Raw genomic sequence first — 24,949 nt, forward strand, 5'->3', positions numbered from 1 at the left:
ACGTAATAAACCACATTAACAGAAGCAATGACAAAAACCACATGATCATCTCAATAGATACAGAAAAAGCCTTTGATAAGATCCAACACCATTTCATGATAAGAGCTCTAAGAAAACTAGGAATAGAAGGAAAGTTCCTCAACATTATAAAAGCTATATATGACAAACCTACAGCCAGCATTATACCTAACGGAGAAAAGCAGAAACCATTCCCTCTAAAATCAGGAACCAGACAAGGATGCCCACTATCTCCACTCCTATTCAACATAGTACTGGAATTCCTAGCCAGAGCAATTAGGCAAGAAGAAGGAATAAAAGGAATACAAATAGGTAAAGAAACTGTCAAAATATCCCTATTTGCAGACAACATGATCCTATACCTTAAAGACCCAAAAAACTCTACTCAGAAGCTTCTAGACATCATCAATAGCTATAGCAAGGTAGCAGGATATAAAATCAACATAGAAAAATCATTAGCATTTCTATACACTAACAATGAGCAAACGGAAAAAGAATGTATGAAAACAATTCCATTTACAATAGCCTCAAACAAAATCAAATACCTAGGTGTAAACCTAACAAAAGATGTGAAAGACCTCTACAAGGAAAACTATACACTTCTGAAGAAATAGAAAGTGGAGAGATCTCCCATGCTCATGGATTGGTAGAATCAACATAGTAAAAATGTCGATACTCTCAAAAGTAATCTACATGTTTAATGCAATTCCCATCAAAATCCCAATGACATTCATTAAAGAGATTGAAAAATCTACTGTGAAATTTATCTGGAAACACAAGAGGCCACGAATAGCCAAGGCAATACTCAGTCAAAAGAACAATGCAGGAGGTATCACAATACCTGACTTCAAACTATATCACACAGCAATAACAATAAAAACAGCATGGTACTGGCACAAAAACAGACATGAAGACCAGTGGAACAGAATAGAGGACCCAGATATGAAGCCACACAACTATAACCAACTTATCTTTGACAAAGGAGCTAAAAATATACGATGCAGAAATAGCAGCCTCTTCAACAAAAACTGCTGGGAAAACTGGTTAGCAGTCTGCAAAAACCTGAGACTAGATCCATGTATATCACCTTATACCAAGATTAACTCAAAATGGATCAAGGATCTTAATATCAGACCCCAAACTCTTAAGTTGATACAGGAAAGAGTAGGAAATACTCTGGAGTTAGTAGGTATAGGTAACAACTTTCTCAATGAAACCCCAGCAGCACAGCAACTAAGAGATAGCATAGATAAATGGGACCTCATAAAGCTAAAAAGCTTCTGTTCATCAAAAGAAATGGTCTCTAAACTGAAGAGAACACCCACAGAGTGGGAGAAAATATTTGCCAGCTACACATCAGACAAAGGACTGATAACCAGAATATAGAGGGAACTTAAAAAACTAAATTCTCCCAAAACTAATGAACCAATAAAGAAATGGGCAAGTGAACTAAACAGAACTTTCTCAAAAGAAGAAATTCAAATGGCCAGAAAACACATGAAAAAATGCTCACCATCTCTAGCAATAAAGGAAATGCAAATTAAAACCACGCTAAGATTCCACTTCACCCCTGTTAGAATAGACATCATCAGCAACACCACCAACACACAGGTGTTGGCGAGAATGCAGGAAAAAAGGAACCCTCTTACACTGTTGGTGGGAATGTAGACTAGTACAACCACTCTGGAAAAAAATTTGGAGGCTACTTAAAAAGCTAGACATCGATCTACCATTTGATCCAGTAATACCACTCTTGGGGATATACCCAAAAGACTGTGACACAGGTTACTCCAGAGGCACCTGCACACCCATGTTTATTGCGGCACTATTCACAATAGCCAAGTTATGGAAACAGCCAAGATGCCCCACCACTGACGAATGGATTAAGAAAATGTGGTATCTATACACAATGGAATTTTATGCAGCCATGAAGAAGAACCAAATGTTATCATTCGCTGGTAAATGGATGGAATTGGAGAACATCATTCTGAGTGAGGTTAGCCTGGCCCAAAAGACCAAAAATCGTATGTTCTCCCTCATATGTGGACATTAGATCAAGGGCAAACACAACAATGGGATTGGACTTTGAGCACATGATAAAAGCGAGAGCACACAAGGGAGGGGTGAGGATAGGTAAGACACCTAAAAAATTAGCTAGCATTTGTTGCCCTTAATGCAGAGAAACTAAAGCAGATACCTTAAAAGCAACTGAGGCCAATAGGAGAAGGGACCAGGAACTAGAGAAAAGATTAGATCAAAAAGAATTAACCTAGAAGGTAACACCCACGCACAGGAAATCAATGTGAGTCAACTCCCTGTATAGCTATCCTTATCTCAACCAGCAAAAACCCTTGTTCCTTCCTATTATGGCTTATACTCTCTCTGCAACAAAATTAGAAATAAGGGCAAAATAGTTTCTGCTTGGTATTGCGGGGGTAGGGGGGAGAGGGAGGGGGCAGAGTGGGTGGTAAGGGAGGAGGTGGGGGCAGGGGGGAGAAATAACCCAAGCCTTGTATGCACATATAAATAATAAAAGAAAAATATATATATATATCAAAATTGGCTGGGGATCTAGCCTAGCATGTGGAGATCCTGGGTATGTATGTGTATATATACATTTACACGTTACTTATGTTTGTGTGAAACAAAAAATAAGTAGAAAACACAACAGAGTATTAACTGTAGCATGTTGTTTCTATGTAATGAAATTTTAAGTGGATTGTTTTATTTTCTAAACTTTTCAGAATGGACTTGTATTACTTAAATTATCAGTAGGAAAAAATTAAAGAATCCTTTTAATCCAGGGCTAGTAATGTCTTTCAAGGAAATTTTAGGGCTTTAGTCTATAAGCACAGAGAAAGCAGCTAGGAGAGAAGCTGGAAAGCACAGAAAAGAACAAGAGCTGGTGTTTCTGGAGAATGTAAAAAACCTGGGGACTCTTAGGAAGGTGAAAGCTAACTTACCTGAGACTGTTTGAAAACATCCTTCCCAACCACATCCAAGTTAGAAGGGTCTTTGATAGAACTAACATACTCAGAAACAGCCTTGATCACCACATCACAGGGTGGAAGAACCAACTGATGAGCTCGGACCTAGAAAAGGCAACATAAGTAAGGGACACTGCCATTACAGCAGGATCACTAAGAAAAAGAGTGAGTTGGGCATGAAATACAGAATTCAAATTGAGTAAATCCACTGAAAGATAGTTAAACTATTTTTGAAAATAGTTTCTCACTAATAGTCAGTATGGAATACTTGGAAAGGACTAAAAAGTATAAAGACATTAAAAACATCATTCATAATCCTCCTTCAGAGATACCTGTTTTATGACACTGTCAAAATTAGTTCACTTTCCAGAGACATTTTGGGTGCTTACAATTTTTTAAGTTTTTGTTAGCATATAATAGTTGTAGAGGGAGTGTTGTTCTGACATTTCCATATGTGCATATAATATATCCTGGTTTAGTTCATCCTCTCCATTATTCTGCCTCTTCCCCCTCCCCCTTCTTAAAATGACTTCCACAGGATTGTGTTCCATATTTATACATGTGTAGAAAGTACCTCGCCCATATTCACCCTCCTTCACCCACTTCATTTACCCTCCCCCTCCCACTAGTACCCTCCTCCTTAACACGACCTGTTTTACATTCCTGTCATTCATTGTTTAAATATCTGTTCATTGTTCAGTGGTGTTTTGCCTCGGTGTTTTACCTGTAAATATATTGTACTTTAATCACACTAACCCCCTCTATTTCTCTTCCTTACCCTTTTCCCCCTATTGTTCAGTAGCTTTCAGTGCATTTCATTAAGTCTTGTTCCTACACATATGTGACATATTGCAACATTATTCATTCTCTATCATTCTCTTATTTCCCTCCTCCCCTAGTCTCCTCTAATAGCCCCACTGTTGGAAACATGTTCTGAATAAATGTGTATATATGATAATGCTTGTATTTATATTTGGATTTATCTTCCACATATGAGAAAAAGCATGCAAACTTTGTGTATGTGAACCTGGCTTACTTTGCTTAACATGATGATCTCTAGTCCCGTCCATTTACCTACAAATGACATAATTTCATTCTTATTTATGAATAATATTTCATTGTGTGTATATCACATTTTCTTAATCCTTTCATCAGTTGTGGGGCGTCTGGGCTGTTTCACAATAGCATTGGCTATTGTGACTAATGCTGCAATAAACATGGGCATGCAAACTTCTTTATTGTATCCTGACATTCCATCAGATATATGTCCAGGAATGGTATCACTGGATCATATGGCAGTTCTATTTTTAGTTTTTTTGAGGAGCCTCCATACTGTTTTCCATAGTGGTTGTACTAGCTTAAACTCCCACCAGAAGTGTATGAGGGTTCCTTTTTCCCTATATCATTGCCAACATTTGTTGTTGTGTTCTTGGTGATAGCCATTATAACAGGAGTGAGGTGAAATTTTAACATGGTTTTGATTTGTGTTTCCTTTATGACCAGGGATATGGAGCATTTATTTCTTCATGTGTTTTTGGCCATTTGTACTTCTTCCTTTGAAAAATTTCTGATCAATTCATTTGCCTATTGGGTCATTGATTTTGGGGGGTTTAGTTTTTTGAGCTCCCTGTAAATTCTGGTTACTAATCCCTCCTCAGATATATGCTGCTTCCAACTTTTCACTATTAAAAGTAATGTTGTAATGTGTGGAGCATCTTTGGATCCTAATTTAAACTAACCACAAAAAGGTCTTTTTGAGACAATCAGGAAAACTTGCAAATGAATTCACTATTAAGATGATAAAGAAATTAGCATTAATTTTGTAATGAGTGATAATAGCAGTATACTTATGTAAGAAAATGCCCAAATAATGTGGGAGTGACATAAGTTGAGGTTTAGTATTTGCATTAAATTACATTATCAACAAAACCCAGAAAGTTTGGCAAAATCTTGGTAACTGTTGGATCTGGAGGATGTTACAATAGTGATTATCATTGTGTTACTTTCCCTACTTCTGTTGATGCTTGAACATTTTAACAAGAACAAATGTTGAGCCTGGGTGCTGGTGGCTCACGCCTGTAATCCTAGCTACTCAGGAGGCAGAGATGAGGAGGATCTCTGTTCGAAGCCAGCCTGGGCAAATAGTTCATGAGAACTTATCTCGAAAAAAACCCATCACAAAAAGGGCTGGTGGAGTGGCTCAAGGTGTAGGCCGTGAGTTCAAGCACCAGTACCTCAAAAAAAAAAGAAAAAGAAAAAGAAAAAGAAAACAAATTTTGATGCTATGAAGAAATGTGGGTATTTCTTGCCCACTTTGCGATTACTTAATTATAAGCTTCCATACACTGAGCAAGAGGGTATATACTTTTTTAAATCTTTTGATAAAAATTGATTCACCAACATGCTATACTATTCAGTCCTTTAAAAATACTTACAGCATACTATGTGCTAGGCACTGTCCTACATACCAGAGACACAGCAGTGAGCAAGAGAAAAAAATCTCTGCCATTATGGCAGCTTAAATTCTAGTGTAGGTATGTTGGGATGAGATGAAGGGAGGTAAACAAATAAATAGGTAAAATGCATAGTGTGCTAGATGTAGATAAATGTTCTGGATAAAAAGTAATAGAGAAGGGACTAAGGACTATAAACACACATATGTGTGCAGGTGCACATGAGTGCCTGTGCATACAATTTAAAACAGGTTGATCAGGAAAGGCTTTACTGAGAAAGTAACATTTAAAAAAAAACTCTAGGTGGGAGTGAGGACATGGCTATATGAAAGGAAAAAACATTCCAAGTGGAAGGAATGCTTAAGTGCAAAAGTTCTAAGAATAAAAAAAAAAAAGAAAGATGAGATCAGAGATATAACAGAGTCAGACAATCATCTTGGTAGGCTATCATAAGGATTGGCTAAGTGGTATAAAGAGTCACTAGAGGACTCTTTAAATAGAGAAATGACATGCTCTGAGTTTTTTTCCTTTTTATTAGTATATAGTAATTATACAAAATAATGGGTTTTTTATGACGTATATATATATTTATATAATGTAGTTTGATCATACTTACCCTCTATTACTCTCTTGTCCATCTGCCCTACTCCTGTTGGTCCCCTTCCTCTTCCCAAATAGCTCCCCTTCTATTTTTTTTACACACATAAAATAAAACATTTATTATGCTAAAGAACATTTTTAGTCTTTCATTTTCCCAAAACACTAAAATAGTACATGGCATAGTAATTTAGCACACACTATAAACTGATATATTCAATCAATTATCCTCAAAATGGCTGTTTTAAATTTCACTTTGGGAGTCCTTCTTTTTTATTATTATTATTTTATTATTCATATGTGCATACAAGGCTTGGGTCATTGCTCCCACCTACCCCCACTCCTTCCCTTACCACCCACTCTGCCCCCTCCCTCTCCCCCCTACCCCCTCAATACCCAGCAGAAACTATTTTGCCCTTATTTCTAATTTTGTTGTAGAGAGAGTATAAGCCATAATAGGAAGGAACAAGGGTTTTTGCTGGTTGAGATAAGGATAGCTATACAGGGAGTTGACTCACATTAATTTCCTGTGCGTGTGTGTTACCTTCTAGGTGAATTCTTTTTGATCTAATCTTTTCTCTAGTTCCTGGTCCCCTTTTCCTATTTGGGAGTCCTTAAACTTACACTTTCACTTGATCTTAGCCAAAAGGCTGAGAAGCAATTAAATGTACACCCTTAAATGACCCTTATTAAAGTACCAACAACACCATGAATGGTGGCTCACATCTATAATGCCAACACTCACAGCCAGGCACTGGTGGCTCACACCTACTTGGGAGGCTAAGATCAGGACGAATGAGGTTTGAGGCCAGCCCAGGCAAATAGTTTATGAGACCTTGTCCCCAAAATAACCAGAGTAAAATGGACTGGAGGTGTGGCTCAGGTGGTATAGTGCCTGCTTTGCAAGTATGAAACCCTGAGTTCAAACCCCAGTTCCACCAAAAAAAAAAAAATACCAGCACTCAGGAGATGGGTCAGGAGAATCACAAGTTCAAGGCCAGCCTGGGCTACGTAGGGAGACCCTGTCTTAAAAAATCAAGTAAGAATTTATCAAACAACAAAATGAGTTACTTCAGAACAAAAACAGGAGTTACTTTAATAAAAGAGACATCAACTCCTAGGACCTGGGAACTTCTATAAGGAAAATACTTGATTTGCCTCTCTATATCTGAACTACTCCCTTCTATTTTCATGCCTTTTAAAAAATATCTAGATTCTACATAGGAGAGAAAACATGATGTCTGTCTTTCTGAGTCTGGCTTATTTTGCTTAACAGATGATCTTCAGTTGCATCCACTGTTTTGCAAAAGACATGATTTCATTTTTCTTTATGGCTGATTATACTCCACTGTGTATATATAGCACATCTTCTTTATGCATTCCTCAGTTGTTAGAATCTAGCTGATTCCTTAACTTGGCTATTGTGAATAGTACTGCAGTAAAGATGGGTATGCTGTTATCTTTATTATATTCTGACTTTGATTTACTTGTGGTGCTGGGAATCCTATGCTAACTTTGGTTTCTTTGGGTATATACCCAGCATTGGCATAGACAGATCACATGGTAGTTCTACTTTTAGTTTTTTCAGGAAACTCCATACTGATTTACACAGTGGCTGTACTAATTTATATTCAAACCAACAATGTATAAGGGTTCTTCCGTCAATCTTTGCCAACATTTATTTTCTTGATGATATAGCCATTCTGACTGAGGTGAGAGAGAATATCAATTTAGTTTTGATTTGTATTTCTCTGATGGATAAGGATGTTGAACATTTTTTTCGTGTATTTATTGGCCATTGTACTTCTTTTGAAAACTGTCTCTTCAGCTCATTTGCCCATTTAATGGTTGGGTTATTTGCTCTAGTATTTAATTTTTTGTGGTCTTTACATCTTCTGGATGTTAATCCCCTGGTGGATGAATAGCTGGCAAGGATTTTCTCCCATTTTGTAGGTTTTATCTTCACTCTGTTCATTGATTCCTTTGCTGTGCAGAATCTTTTTAATTTCTTGATACTATTTCCTGAGCTATTGGAGTATAATTAAGAAAGTCACTGCCTATGCCTATATCTTGAAGAGTTTTCCCCTAGTACCTACTAGATACTTTTTTTTAATTGTAAAGGTTCACTATGCTGTTATATTGAGAATAGATGGGGTTCGGGAGAGTATAAGCAGAAGGTCAATAGTTAGTAAGCTATTATAGTAATCCAGGCAAGAAATAATTGTGGCTTGACCAAGGCAGCAGTAGTAAAAGTGGTGAGTAGTTATGGGGTTTTTTTTGGTGGGTATTCTTTCTGAGACAAGGATCCAGGCTAGCCTTGAACTAGTGATCCTCCTTCCCAGTGCTAGGATTATAGGTGTGCACCACCATGCCCAGCTGTGCATGATCTACCTTAAAAAAATAAAATAAAAAATCATTCTTGATCTTACTCCCCTCACCCAAGCTACTGCTCCCTATTTCTTCTTACAGGAAACCCCTCTACAGAATTGTCTATACTTGAGCTGCTTACCATCCTCTTTTCCTGTTCTCTCTTCAATCTGGTTTGTGGAAATTGCCCTTGAAAAGGTCATTGATAACCTCTAAATTAGTAAACCCAGTGGCTAGCTCTCAATTTTCATCTTATTTGACAAATCAGTAGCATTTGACACAGTTGCTCATTTTTCACTTGGCTTTAAGGACACAACTCTCTTTTGGTTTCCTTCCTACCTCACTCACTAACTGCTGTTTCTCAGTCTCCTTTGCTGCTTCCTTACCTTCTAATGGTGGGGTATCCCAGAGTTCTATCATTGTTTCCTTCTGTTCTGTCTATATACATGATTGATTTCATTCAGTGTCATGACTTTAAAACCATCTGTCCATTGATGATACCTAAGATTATGTTTCTGGCTCTGAGCTTTCTCTTGAACTCCAGATTCGAGTATCTATTTACTAAACATCTTCATTTATATATCCAATAGGCATCTCAAAGTAATATTTCCAAATGGAAACTCCTGATCTTTCCCTTAAACCTACTCCTTCTACAGCTTTCCTCATTTTCCTTAGTGGCAACCAATTCCAGTTTTTTAGGCTAAAAACCTTGACATCATCCTGACTTCTATCTCTCTTTCTCATACCTCACATCTCATCTGTTCACAAGTACCATCAGCTCTCCTTTCAAAATATATCTACTAGCTAGTGTGTGAAAAAAAATATGGATCATGCTTTTCCAATGGAAAAGAGCCAATGAGGAGAGGAAAATGGATGATGCAGGAGAAAGAAGGAGAGAATTTCTGAATTAATGCCCTTAAATTAGCAAGGGGTGATAGAATCTAGTATAAGTAGAGGAGTTTGCCTTAGACAGGAACATGGACAGTCATCCACAGTTACCAGGAGGCAGGTACAGAATGCAGGGACACACAGATACAAGCAAATAAGGTAGAGAGGGGGCAGGAGTTATGGAAGTTCTCTTCTCATTGCTTCTGTTTTCTCAGTGAAATAGGAAAAGAGATCACGCATTGGGGGTGAACAAATGAGGAGGAAGTATTAGAGGCTGGAGGAGAAAGAAGGTATAAAATAATTGTATAGGAAACAGAAGAAACAGAGGAAATATGACACAATCACCAACTTACGCTATCACCACGAGAATAGGAAGGTATCAGCCTGGATATCAGTAGACTAATTTTTAAATATTTGCTAAAATGTTAACAAAAATAATCATACTGCTCATTTAATATACATGTCTGCTTACTAGTGAGGTGGAATTGAGCATCTAGTCATATTATTTGCCACTGTATTTCTTCTTTTATAAATTTTCTGTTTCTGTCCTTTACTTTTTATTTCATTATTGGAGTAGTATTTTTCTTCATACGTTTGTATGAATTCTTAAGGTATTAAGAGTATTCTTACAACTAAGTTTCATCTGTATGTGAAATGTTTTAAATCTAATGAAAGACTCCATCAAACTCCAGTCAAAACCTGGTATCTCCTAATCTGTACAGGTAGAATATGGGGCACATTACCTTAAGTGATGCAAGAGGATGTTCTGGTCCCAAGAGGCTCCAGTGAAAAGCAGCCAGGTCCTCATCTGGGAGAATATGGTTACCTATAAAGTATATTTGTCATTTATTAACTATACATAATCACCTCTCTGTAATTTACATTGACATACACCTTAAAAATATATTGAGAATTCCAAGATGGTGGCTAGAGGTAGGAAGCAGAAAGCGACCCTCCTATAGTGAAATCTTGGAGAGACGCTGGAGACACACTTTGCAGGCATAATCACCGAGAAAAGGCATAACGTTGACCCCTCCACACCTCCAGCCGGCGAAGAGAATCTCCACTTCACATTAAACGGAGAAACGAGGAGGGCCACCGGGGCCGCCAGTGGCCGGCGCCCATACGGCTTGGGAAGACGCGGACCAGCTTACTGTCGATTAGTACACTAACACTCCCTGTTTATACCTTTGAAACTCTCTTGTCTGATACCTTGTTCTGCTTTCTCCCTCTTGTCTGTATATTTGTTTTCCCCTTTTCTTTAACTTCTTGCTTTCCATCTCAGCTCACTCTTCCAATCTAAATATTACCATTGTTATCATTACAAGCTAGAAAATACTTAATTGCACACAGTACAGGGACAGTAACAACACCAAGGACAATGACGGGAAGACAGAAAAAAACAGGGAAACCAGTTTCCCCACAGTAAAAAATTAGTACAGGAACCAGAGGGGAATGAAGAGAACAGAAACTCAGATCCAGACTCCAACAAAATGAAGATAAACTATGCCAAAGGACCCAATGAAGCCCACAAGAATAATTTAAAAGAAGACATACTACAAGTACTCAATGAGAATTTTATAGAGATGATACTGGATAGGGTCAACCAAAATGTACAGGAGACACTCAAGAAATTCCAAGACAATAAAAATAGAGAATTTGAAAAAGCAAAAGAAGAAATAAAGGAAACCATAGAAGCACTGTATAAACACCAAAGTGAAAGAGAGAACACAATGAATAAATGGATAAATGAACTCAGGACAAAAATAGACAACAATAAAGAAGAAAACTGCCAGGATATGGAAAACCTCAGAAAAAAGAACAAAACAGAACTGCAAAACAAAACAGAAGGCCAATCCAGCAGAATAGAACAAACAGAAGACAGAATCTCAGAACTATTAATTAAACAACTCAAGACCTGTGAAAAGAAAATGCAAGAACTCACTGACTCCATCAAAAGACCAAACTTGAGAATCATGGGCATCGAAGAAGGAGAAGAGGTGCAAGCGAAGGGAATGCGTAATATATTCAACAAAATAATAACGGAAAATTTCCCAAATCTAGAGAAAGATACTCCCATACAGATGCAAGAGGCCTCCAGGACACCAAACAGACCAGATCAAAATAGAACTACTCCACGACATATCATCATTAAAACAACAAGTTCAGAAACTAAGGAAAGAATATTGAAGGCTGTAAGAGAGAAAAAACAAGTAACATACAAAGGTAAACCCATCAAAATCACAGCAGACTTCTCAACAGAAACATTAAAAGCAAGAAGAGCGTGGGGTGAGATCTTCCGGGCACTGAATGAAAATAACTTCAACCCCAGGATACTCTACCCAGCAAAGCTATCATTCAAAATAGATGGAGCAATAAAAGTCTTCCATGATAAGCAGAAACTAAAACAATATGTGACCACAAAGCCACCATTACAAAAGATTCTGCAAGGGATCCTGCACACAGAAAGTGACACCCAACTTAACCACGAAAAGGCAGGCAGCACCAAACCACAGGATAAGAAAAAGCAAGACAGTAGAGAGTAACATCAAGTTAGGTACACACAATCAAACCTTCAAACAACTAAGACAACTAAATGGCAGGAATCACCACATACCTATCAGTACTAACACTTAATGTTAATGGACTTAATTCACCCATCAAAACACACCGTTTGACAAAATGGATTAAAAAAGAAGATCCAACAATTTGTTGCTTACAGGAGACTCATCTCACCGACAGAAATAAGCATATGCTTAGGATGAAAGGCTGGAAGAAGATTTACCAAGCCAATGGCCCCCGAAAACAAGCAGGAGTAGCAATAATTATCTCTGACAAAGTAGATTTCAAACCTACATTGATCAAACGAGATAAAGAAGGACATTCCATACTAATAAAAGGGGAAATAGACCAAAAGGAAATAATAATCATCGATCTGTACGCACCCAATGTCAACGCACCCAATTTCATCATACATACCCTGAAAGACCTAAAAGCATATATAAATGCCAACACAGTGGTTGTGGGAGACTTTAACACTCCATTATCATCAATAGATAGGTCATCCAAACAAAAACTCAATAAAGAAATCCAAGATCTAAAATATGCAATAGATCAAGTGGACCTAGTAGATGTCTACAGAACATTTCATCCAACCTCTACACAATATACATTCTTCTCAGCAGCCCATGGAACCTTCTCCAAAATATATCATATCCTAGGGCACAAAGCAAGCCTCAGCAAATATAAGAAAATAGAAATAATACCATGCATACTATCTGACCACAATGCAGTAAAAGTAGAACTCAACAACAAAAGTAAAGACAAAAAACATGCAAACAGCTGGAAACTAAATAACTCATTACTTAATGAAGAATGGATCATCGATGCATTAAAAGAGGAAATTAAAAAGTCAATTTTCATTGACTTCCTGGAAGTCAATGAAAATGAAAACACAACCTACCGGAACCTATGGGACACAGCTAAGGCAGTCTTGAGAGGAAAGTTTAGAGCTATGACAGCATATATTAAAAAGACTGAAAGATTCCAAATCAATGACCTAATGATACATCTCAAACTCCTAGAAAAACAAGAACAAGCAAATCCCAAAACAAATAGAAGGAGAGAAATAATAAAAAGAAGAGCTGAAATCAACGAAATAGAAACCAAAAAAACCATACAAAGAATTAATGAAACAAAAAGTTGGTTTTTTGAAAAAATAAACAAGATCGATAGACCCCTGGCAAACCTGACTAAAATGAGGAGAGAAAAAACCCAAATTAGTAGAATTAGGAATGCAAAAGGGGAGATAACAACAAACACCATGGAAGTCCAGGAAATCATCAGAGACTACTTTGAGAACCTATATTCAAATAAATTTGAAAATCTAAAAGAAATGGACAGATTTCTAGATACATATGATCATCCAAAACTGAACCAAGAGGAAATTAATCACCTGAATAGACCTATAACACAAAATGAAATTGAAGCAGCAATCAAGAGTCTCCCCAAAAAGAAAAGTCCAGGACCTGATGGATTCTCTGCTGAATTCTATCAGACCTTTAAAGAAGAACTGATACCAACCCTCCTTAAACTGTTCCATGAAATAGAAAGGGAAGGAAAACTGCCAAACACATTTTATGAAGCCAGTATTACACTTATCCCATAACCAGGCAAAGACACCTCCAAAAAGGAGAACTATAGGCCAATCTCCTTAATGAACATTGATGCAAAAATCCTCAACAAAATAATGGCAAATCGAATTCAGCAACACATCAAAAAGATTATTCACCACGACCAGGTAGGCCTCATCCCAGGGATGCAGGGGTGGTTCAACATATGAAAATCAATAAACGTAATAAACCACATTAACAGAAGCAAAGACAAAAACCACTTGATCATCTCAATAGATGCAGAAAAAGCCTTTGATAAGATCCAACATCATTTCATGATAAAAGCTCTAAGAAAACTAGGAATAGAAGGAAAGTTCCTCAACATTATAAAAGCTATATATGACAAACCTACAGCCAGCATTATACTTAACGGAGAAAAATTAAAACCATTCCCTCTAAAATCAGGAACCAGACAAGGATGCCCACTATCTCCACTCCTATTCAACATAGTACTGGAATTCCTAGCCAGAGCAATTAGGCAAGAAGAAGGAATAAAAGGAATACAAATAGGTAAAGAAACTGTCAAAATATCCCTATTTGCAGACGACATGATCCTATACCTTAAAGACCCAAAAAACTCTACTCAGAAGCTTCTAGACATCATCAATAGCTATAGCAAGGTAGCAGGATATAAAATCAACATAGAAAAATCATTAGCATTTCTATACACTAACAATGAGCAAACGGAAAAAGAATGTATGAAAACAATTCCATTTACAATAGCCTCAAACAAAATCAAATACCTAGGTGTAAACCTAACAAAAGATGTGAAAGACCTCTACAAGGAAAACTATACACTTCTGAAGAAATAGAAAGTGGAGAGATCTCCCATGCTCATGGATTGGTAGAATCAACATAGTAAAAATGTCGATACTCTCAAAAGTAATCTACATGTTTAATGCAATTCCCATCAAAATCCCAATGACATTCATTAAAGAGATTGAAAAATCTACTGTGAAATTTATCTGGAAACACAAGAGGCCACGAATAGCCAAGGCAATACTCAGTCAAAAGAACAATGCAGGAGGTATCACAATACCTGACTTCAAACTATATTACAAAGCAATAACAATAAAAACAGCATGATACTGGCACAAAACAGACATGAAGACCAGTGGAACAGAATAGAGGATCCAGATATGAAGCCACACAACTATAAGCAACTTATCTTTGACAAAGGAGCTAAAAATATACGATGGAGAAATAGCAGCCTCTTCAACAAAAACTGCTGGGAAAACTGGTTAGCAGTCTGCAAAAAACTGAAACTAGATCCATGTATATCACCCTATACCAAGATTAACTCAAAATGGATCAAGGATCTTAATATCAGACCCCAAACTCTTAAGTTGATACAGGAAAGAGTAGGAAATACTCTGGAGTTAGTAGGTATAGGTAACAACTTTCTCAATGAAACCCCAGCAGCACAGCAACTAAGAGATAGCATAGATAAATGGGACCTCATAAAGCTAAAAAGCTTCTGTTCATCAAAAGAAATGGTCTCTAAACTGAAGAGAACACCTACAGAGTGGGAGAAAATATTTGCCAATTATACATCAGACAAAGGACTGATAACCAGAATATACAGGGAACTTAAAAAACTAAATTCTCCCAAAACTAATGAACCAATAAAGAAATGGGCACGTGAACTAAACAGAACTTTCTCAAAAGAAGAAATTCAAATGGCCAGAAAACACATGAAAAAATGCTCACCATCTCTAGCAATAAAGGAAATGCAAATTAAAACCACGCTAAGATTCCACCTCACCCCTGTTAGAATAGCCATCATCAGCAACACCCCCAACAACAGGTGTTGGCGAGGATGCGGGGAAAAAGGAACCCTCTTACACTGTTGGTGGGAATGTAGACTAGTACAACCACTCTGGAAAAAAATTTGGAGGCTACTTAAAAAGCTGAACATCGATCTACCATTTGATCCAGCAATACCACTCTTGGGGATATACCCAAAAGACTGTTACTCCAGAGGTACCTGCACATCCATGTTTATTGCGGCACTATTCACAATAGCCAAGTTATGGAAACAGCCAAGATGCCCCAGCACTGACGAATGGATTAAGAAAATGTGGTATCTATACACAATGGAATTTTATGCAGCCATGAAGAAGAACCAAATGTTATCATTCGCTTGTAAATGGATGGAATTGGAGAACATCATTCTGAGTGAGGTTAGCCTGGCCCAAAAGACCAAAAATCTTATGTTCTCCCTCATATGTGGACATTAGATCAAGGGCAAACACAACAAGGGGATTGGACTATGAGCACATGATAAAAGCGAGAGCACACAAGGGAGGGGTGAGATAGGTAAGACACCTAAAAAACTAGCTAGCATTTGTTGCCCTTAACGCAGAGAAACTAAAGCAGATACCTTAAAGCAACTGAGGCCAACAGGAAAAGGGGAACAGGTACTAGAGAAAAGGTTAGATCAAAAAGAATTAACCTAGAAGGTAACACCCACGCACAGGAAATCAATGTGAGTCAATGCCCTGTATAGCTATCCTTATCTCAACCAGCAAAAACCCTTGTTCCTTCCTATTATTGCTTATACTCTCTCTACAACAAAATGAGAAATAAGGGCAAAATAGTTTCTGCTGGGTATTGAGGGGGGGGAGCGGGAGGGGGCGGAGTGGGTGGTAAGGGAGGGGGTGGGGGCAGGGGGGAGAAATGAACCAAGCCTTGTATGCACATATGAATAATAAAAGAAAAATGAAAAAAAAAATAAAAGCACCCTAAACTAAAAAAAAAAAAAAATATATATATATATATATATATATATTGAAACCCAGGCATGGTGGCACATGCTTATAATGCTTGGTTGGGTGAGGCAGGAAGATAGAGAGTTTGAGGCCAGCGTGGACTACACAGTAAGACCCTGTCTCAAAAAACCGAAGAAAAGCCAGGCACCAGTGGCTCACGCTTATAATCCTAGCTACTTGGGAGGCTGAGCTCAGGAAGATCGTGGTTCAAGGCTTGCCAGGGCAAATAGTTTGTGAGACCCCTATCCAAAATAACCGAGCAAAATGGACAGGAGGCATGTCTCAAGTGGTAGAGTGCCTGCTTTGCAAGCATGAAGCCCTAAGTTCAACCTCAGTCCCACTGAGAAAAAATAAAAATAAAAAAGAAAGAAAAAGTTAACTTGATGGATGAATAGGGGAATGGATAGATGTATGATAAAGTAAGTATAGTAAAATGTTAATTAATAGCATAATACATGTGGTGGATTTAGGGTTTTTACTGCAAAATTTTTTCAATTCTGTTGCATGTTTGGAAATTTTCATAATAACATATTAACACAAAAGAAACAGAAAAAAACCAGAGTTAACAATTTGTGTTCCTGATCTAAATACCAACACTAGAAATGCTAAAGTTCTGAAGGGGGAACCAAACTTATTTAGAACTAGTGAGACATTTGGTCAAAGACAGGACTCTGTAAACAATAGTTATGAAATGTAACAAATGGAAAATTTTACAAGAATTAAAATAATGTTCTGAAATAGCCTATGGTAATTCACGTTAAACATGCGTTGTTTTGAACTGAAGGTGCGACTCAAGCGGTAGAGTTTTGCAAGCTAGAAGCCTTGAGTTCAAACCCCAGTCCCGTGAAAAAAAAATTGAGCAAAAAAACAATGCTGAGTTTTGGGATGGTTTACTAAGAAGCCCAAATGTGTGCTGGTTTCTCCGCAGCAGTGTTTGGCCTGAAAACTTTAAAAAGGCAAATTCAACAATGACAAGCTAAATCACTCTTGTTCTCATATGTTAACAATGTAAGAGGAAACTTTACTAATCACACTGGACTCTCACATTTGAACTACCTACCTAGCAGTGCAGCAAATATGGGAAAATTCATCCGTTTCAGGCCCAGCTGTTTAGCCACCTCTTGCATCAGAAACTGGTTGGTAGTGAGGTTCTTCCCATTCCAGCTCAGCTTCAGAGCATGGGAACTGTAGTAAGAGGGAATATTGTAGAGAGCATACTCGGAGTCATGGGCAAGAAGGCCATGGAAGCCATTTTCCCTGAAAAAAGCCACCACTTCCAAATGGTGGTCTTCAAGACTCTGAAAGACCTAGGAAAGAAGAAGAGAATGTGTCATGCCACAGGAAGTGATCTGTGTTTTGTTTTAGAAGTCAGAAAGGTTAGTAACTAAATTTATAATTTGAAGAAATTTAAGATTATACAAAACACACTTATAAAGATGAAAACAAAAACCCTCTCTCAGCCAAGAACTTGATTATTCATGTAAATGCATACAGCATTGTACAAGTGTTCACTCAAATGTCCAGGCATTGTATGCTTTTGTTAAACTTGACCTGGGGCTCTTCAAAATCAGAATATTGGGAAAAAATACATTTTTTCTAGTACTAAGGCTTGAACTCAGGGCCTCTAGGCAGGCACTCTACCACTCAAGCCATTCCCACAGCTCCAGAGCACTGAAATTAACACAGTATATATTACTTAAGTTTTTAAGGATTCAAACTCAGGTTGATCTGATTCTAGAATCCTACTACACAGCTCTCTTTTAATGAAAACAGTGATTGAGTGTTAAATACCCTTTTCTGCATATGCCTTTACTGCTACACTTAAAGCAGACCATGCTGGGCGCCAGTGGCTCATTCCTGTAATCCTAGATACTTGGGAGGCCGAGATTGGAAGGATCATAATTTGAGGCCAGCCTGGGTAAATAGTTTGTGAGACCCTTTCTCCAAAATAACCATAGCAAAATGGACTGGAGGTGTGGTTCAACCGGTAGAGTGCCTGCATTGCAAGTGCAAAGCCCTGAGTTCAAACTCCAGTCTCACACACAAAAAAAGGGAAGACCAAAGTTATCCTTATACTGGCTCCACCAGACTAATTTCATTGACTACAGAGACTTATTTCTGTATTTCTGATTTCCATGTAAGACCTGGTGCATGGTACTATACTAAAGAAAATAACTGACATGCTGAATGTATACTATGTGCTAAGCAATGTTCCAAGTACTTTATATACATTAACTCATTTAATACAACCTTATGAGGCCACAACTATTAGTGTTATCCCCTACTTTATATCATTATCCCTAAGGTCATACAGCTTGAGGGAGCATAGTCCAGATTTTGGTTCTAAAACCTATTGATCTCAATAATTTTGTTGAACTCAACTAACCTATTTTTCATTTATGCTGTAAAGTAATGATGGCTTTCTGTCATCTAACAGGAGTTTCAATACATTAAATTTTTCTTAGACTATGGAAAGAGTTTAGTCACTATTGATACCCATGCCAAATACAAGGGGAGGGGCACTGGTAAGCAGATAGTAAAGCAAGGTTTGTATTCATTTTATATCCAGAAAACAAAAAGTATTGGAACAGATTTATACCTAGAGTTACATTTAACTCCAGATGTGTCCAGGTAGGCAATAGAGCTTAGGCTGTACCCTGATGATAGTTTCTTCCAGCACAGCCCTCATACAAGTTGCTTGCTGGATGAGCATCCACCTACCTTGTGCCAGGTGAACTACCAAGTGTGATATGATCTCTTTTGTCATCACAACCTGATAATGCAGGCATTATAAGCCCTATTTTATAGATGAGGACACTGAGGCTCAGAGAAATGAGGTGTCATGCTCAGGAGCCACAAAGTGGGAAACAGTGACCTGGGTCAGGCTGGCACCAAAGTCCATGTTTTTTCCAGTACAACACATAACTTTTAGCTGGTCTGAAGCTGACTATGACATAATCCAAGTGATTTCAACTCTAGAAAACCATGGACTAATGATTTTTTTTTAGACTGGGTACCACTATGTTGCCCAGGCAAACCTCAAATTCTTGGGCTCAAGAGATATTCCTGCCTCTGCTTCCTGAGTAGTGGGGACTATGTGTATGCCACCACGCTGGGTGAAGGACTTGATTTCTTTTGGTCATACTGAGCATGGGTTTTTTGAACCCATGCTAGGCAAATGCTCTAACCATTGACCTACACCCCCAGCCCTTTAAAAATTTTTATTTTGAGACAAGGTTTTGTTAAGTTGCCCAAGCAGACATTGAACTTGTGATCCTCCTGCCTCCACCTCCTGAGTAGATGGGATTATAGGCGTGCACCACCATATCCAGCAGTACTAATGATTTTTTAAGTAATCTAGTGGATCTTAAACACTAGGAATGTAAATGATAATCACCTAGCAAGTTTTTAAAATACAGTAACATCAGATCTGCTCAAACAACTTCTTGAGTGTAACCCAAATACTTATATTTCAAAATAACTTTAGTAGGTTCTGATACACCTTAAGAACTACTGAATTAATCCTGAATTAATCCACTTACTCCTTTTAGTGGGTAGGCAACTGAGGTTTAGAGCAGATAAATGACTTGACATGATGATCTTGCTAATTTGCAACAGAACCAAGATTAGAGTGGAAGTCTCAAGATTCCAGGTATAGGAATTCTTTCACTAGATATTTTGGAATAGAATGGAAAACAGAAAAAAATCTCACAAATCTTTCTCACCATTCCTCCACACCTCACTCCTAGCAGACTAATTTCCTAAGTACCCATTTCCAAGATTATTCCTGTATCCCTGAAGTTGCTCAACTGGTTTACCTTTCTAAAAGGCCTTTCTGATGTTCCAAATATTTTGCATAGGCCTATTACCTCTTAGATAATTTTTTGATAAATTTCCGCCTCTTCACTCTTGTAGACAGATGACACAGTCACAAGATTAATTCGACAATACCATCATTCCCATGTTTAACATCATAGGTTCTAGCTTACTCCTCTGTGTACCCTCTATGGTCCTAAACATAGGAGTTAATCGGTACAGAATAGTTTTTTTTTAAAGGCCTATCAAGATTGTGAAAAAGAAAGGCAGCTCTAGCAAATGAGAGAGACCATCATCTCAGCATTTGACTTCTACATCAGATGTACCAAATTCAGTGGGAAAAGTTTGCCTGGATTTTTTTTCATGGATAGAAGATTCATTTTTACCATAGATCTTAGCAACCTCACCATATGATTTTTTTTTCCTTATTGAATTGAGAACTTTGACCTTTTCACTTTAAGGAAAGCACTTTACTACTTCTCTTAGGCATATCTGAATTGCCACTGTCACTACTCTTGAGCTTTAGGGTCCATTAGTAAGTAAAATAAGGGTTACTTGAACACAAGCACTGTAGTACCACAACAGTCAATCTGATAATTGAGACAGCTATTAAGTGACTAACAGACAGGTAGTGAATAAAGCATAGATACACACTACAAAAAGATGCATTGTGGATCCTGGGGCAGGATGGCACTAAATTTCATCAGACTTTGCAAAATGGTGTGCAATTTAAAAATTATGAATTATTCCTGGGATTTTCTATTTAACATTTTTGGACCTTACTTGACCACAGGTACCTAAAATTATGGGAAGTAAAACCCTAGTTAAGCGTGGTACTACTATATCTCCAATTTATGGCAATGGATTAATGAGCCCCAGAGATAAGAACACTTAACCAAAGTCACAGTGCTAAAAAGTGAAGCTAGCCCATGTAAAGATGCTCAACATTATTAGTCATTAGAGAAATGCCAACCAAAACCATCATGAGAAGCCAGTTAACACCCAGTAGGATGACTATGACTTTGAAAAATGGAAAACAATGAGTGTTGGCAAGGATGTAGTGAAATTAGAATTCTGAAGCTGGGCATGGTGGCTCATGCCTGTAATCCCAGCAGTTAGGGGGGCTGAGACAGGAGGAAAGCAAGTTCAAGGCCAGCCTGTGATATGTACTGAGACATGTCTCAATGGGATATGGGTAGGAACTGGAATCCTCATACATTGCTGGTGGGAATGGAGACACTTTGGAAAACAGTATGTGAGGTCCTCAAATGATTTAACATAGATATCATACATCAAGCAATTTCATTCCAAAGTAAATACCCAAAAGAACTAAAAAGCTATGTTCACACAAAAACTTGTACACGAATATTCATAGTAGCTTTCTTCAGAATAGCAAAAAGGTAGAAACAACCCAAATTTCCAACAACTGGTGAATGATAAGCAAAATGTGACATATTTATAGAAGGGAATATTATTCAGCCATAAAATGGAATGAAGTATGGATTCATGCTACAATGTAAATCAATCTTGAAAACATTCTGCTAAGTGAAGTAAGCCAGACACAAAAACATACATATTGCATAACTCCTTTTATATGAAATGTCCAAAGTAGGCAAATCCATAGAGACAGATTGAGGATTAGGGGGAAAGAGGAAATGAAAGTGTCTGCTAGTGGGTACTGGGTTTCTTTCTGAGGTTATAATAGTATTCTGGAATTAGATAGTGACAATAGCTGCACAACTGTGAATATACCAAATTGTACACTTTAAAATGGTGCATTTTATGGTATATGAATCATCTCAATTTTTTAAAAAGTGGAACTAATGTTTTTGTTCGCTCCCTCCTCACCAGAAAGCTGGGCCTGGGCTGTGCCACACTCTGTTGGTACTGGCTACCATCTTCACCTTCTTCTAGTGCTATCACGATCATCAACCAGGTCCTCATCAGTCATGGTGAGCTATTCTCCAACATTTACAAGATCGGAGACTGTGGACAGGCAAGATGGTCAAGTAGGACCAGGGGTAGCATTGATGACTAGTTCATTGGTGGAAATGCCTCCACTGAAGGCGAAAGGACTGCAAACACAGTCATCACTAGTGTTGATATTGTCATGAACAATTACTTACAGGAAACATGCTTCACAAAAGAAGCCTACAAGAAGTACAACAAATATTACATGAGGGCTGGGATGTAGCTCAGTGGTACAGCATTTGCCTAGCATGTATGAGACCCTGGGTTCAATACCAGCACCAAAAAAGAAAAGACAAATAAACAAACAAAAGATTACATGCAATCACTCAAAGGTAAATTTGAACAGGGACCAAAAAGAGTAAAACACTTCATGACAGGCGCTGCAGAATAAATCAAGCACAACTTTGCTAATTTCAATAACTACCATGTTTTTATTGGTGAAAACATGACTCTAGATGGCTGGGTTGCCTTCCTGGACTGCTGTGAGACCCATGTGACCCTGTGTATGAATTTCTTTAAGGATGGTTTAGAAATGAAAAACTGTTAACAAATTGGGCAATTACTTTTGGATCTATCACCTGTCATCAAAACTGGCTGCTACTTATCATCCATACAACACCAGGACTTAAGACGAATGGGACTGATGTCATCTTCAACTCTTCATTTCTCTTGACTGATTTACTTGGACAGGAGGCATTGTTTTTTTTTTTTTTAAAGAAAAACATATCATGTAGGTTGTCTAAAAATAAAGTGCATTTAAACTTAAATAAAAGGGAGCTATGATTCACATTCAGCTCTGTCCACAAAGCCCAAGAAGGTTAATTTTATGAATTTTTATTATGCAAAATTTTAATCATACAAAAAGTATGTTAACGAACCTCCATAACAGCATTACCCAGTTTCAACTATTGTCATTCTTGTTTCATCTACCTTGCCTTCCTTTTATAAACATTTTATTGCAATAAAAAACACAAGGTCAGGCGCCGGTGGATCACACCTGTAATCCTAGCTACTCAGGAGGCAGAGATCAGGAGGATCGCGGTTTGAAGCCAGCCCAGGCAAACAGTTCATGAGACCCTATCTCAAAAAATTTCCAACACAAAACAGGGCTGGTGGACTGACTCAAGTGGTAAAGTGCCTGCTTAAGGCTCTGACTTCAAAACTCCAGTACCGCCAAAAAAATTGCACATAAAATTTATCATCTTAACCATTTTAAAGTATACAATTCAGCTGTGTAAATGCCAATCACACTGTTGTACAAGTTTTCAGAACATTTTCATTTTGAAATCTGAATACATTAAACAACTCCTTTCCTTCCCTCCAGCCTTCGGTAAACCACCATTTATTTTTTGTTCCTATACATCTGACTATTTCACTTGCCTCATCTAATGGAATCACATGGTATGTGTACTTTGTAGTGTCCTAAAAGGTTATCCATTTTTTGGTAGTACTGGGATTTGAACGCATCTGCTTGCTGGCAGATGCTTTGCCACTTGAGTTGTCCAGCCTATTCCTTTTAATTTTTGAATAGGGTCTCAAGTGTTTGTCCAGGCTGGTGTTGACTGCTATTCTCCTATTCATGTCTCCATATAGCTGGGATGACAAGCATACATCACCACACCCACCTTTTTATTGGTTGAGATGGCTCTCACTAACTTTTGTCCAGGTTGGCCTGCAACTGTGATCCTACAGACCTCTGCCTCCTGAGTAACTGGTATTACAGCATAAGCCACTGTGCCTCAGAGAGATGTATCCATTTTGTAGTATATGATAGGATTTCTCTCCTTTTTAAGGCTGAGTAATATTCCACTGTAAGCATATGCCACATTTTATTTTTCCATTCATCCACTGATAGACATTTCAGTTGCTTCCATGTCTTGACTATTGTGAATAATGCTGTTATTAACATGGGTATGTAAATATTTCTTTGAGATTCTGGTTTCAGTTTTTTTTAGATATATGCAAAAAGGAGAACTGTTGGATCATGGCAGTTCTATTTTTAATTTTTGAGGATCCTCCATACTGTTTTCCATAGTGGTCACATCAATTTAGTCCCACCAACAGTACACAATTGCTCCAACTTCTCCACATCCTTAACATTTATTTTCTGTTTTCTTTTAATAGTAGCCATCCAAATGAGTGTATAGTGATTTCTCATTGTGATTTTCATTTGCGTTGTTGAGCACCTTTTCCGATGCTTATTGGCAAATTCCAGACATCAAATCATTTCACCCATAAATACTTTATTATTTATCTCTTGCAGAAAAGGACTTAAACAATAATATAACCACAATACCATTACTGCATACAACAAAAATAACAATATTTTCTCTTCTTTTGCACTTGCAAAGCAGGTGCTATACCCCTTGAGCCACACCTGCTCTGGTTATTTTAGGTTTTTACTTGTTTTATTTTTGTTTTGGCAGTACTGGTGTTTGAGCTCAAGAACTCATGCTTGCTAGGCAAGCACTCTACCACTTGAGCCATTCCACAGGCCCTGCTCTGGTTTTTTGGAGATGGAGTCTCATGAACTATTTGCCAGGCTGGCCTCAAATTGCAATCCTTCTGCTCTCAGCCTCCCCATTAGCTAGAATAACACTACAGGTGTGAACCACAGGTGCCAGCAACAATAACTTAATATAATATCTAGTTTGCATTCTATTTTCCATGATTCCCTCCCCACAATGTCTTTTGGTTTGTTTAAATCAGGGTCTAAATATTGTCCACACAATGCATGTGTTTGATATAGCTCTCAAGTATCTTAATTTATAGCAGGTCCTCTTCCTGCTACTTAAATGTTATTCTGTTCATCACAGTTCTAGGTGCAACAAACTATTTAGTTTATATAGTATATGGGTGTTAGTAGGCTGTAGGCTATAAGTACATTCTAATGACGTTCACATCACAAA

At 37.7% G+C, this 24,949-nt stretch overlaps 1 protein-coding gene across 3 annotated transcripts in view; it reads right to left on the bottom strand.

Annotated features, from left to right (window-relative positions):
- Positions 1-24,949, bottom strand: part of Fam120c (family with sequence similarity 120 member C) — a 116,069-nt gene that overhangs the window by 66,582 nt on the left and 24,538 nt on the right. For 2 of the 3 annotated variants that reach the window (XM_074064116.1, XM_074064114.1), the window contains exons 2-4: positions 17,314-17,560; positions 10,054-10,136; positions 2,982-3,110 (exon numbers count right to left, since the gene is read on the bottom strand). In XM_074064116.1, the coding sequence (XP_073920217.1) occupies positions 2,982-3,110; positions 10,054-10,136; positions 17,314-17,560 (459 nt within the window). Of the gene's footprint in view, positions 1-2,981; positions 3,111-6,074; positions 6,145-10,053; positions 10,137-17,313; positions 17,561-24,949 lie in introns of all 3 variants that reach the window. The other variant, XR_012444626.1, reaches the window with a different exon arrangement.

This window comes from Castor canadensis, chromosome X (genome assembly GCF_047511655.1).
Source record: "Castor canadensis chromosome X, mCasCan1.hap1v2, whole genome shotgun sequence".
NCBI lineage: Eukaryota > Metazoa > Chordata > Mammalia > Rodentia > Castoridae > Castor > Castor canadensis.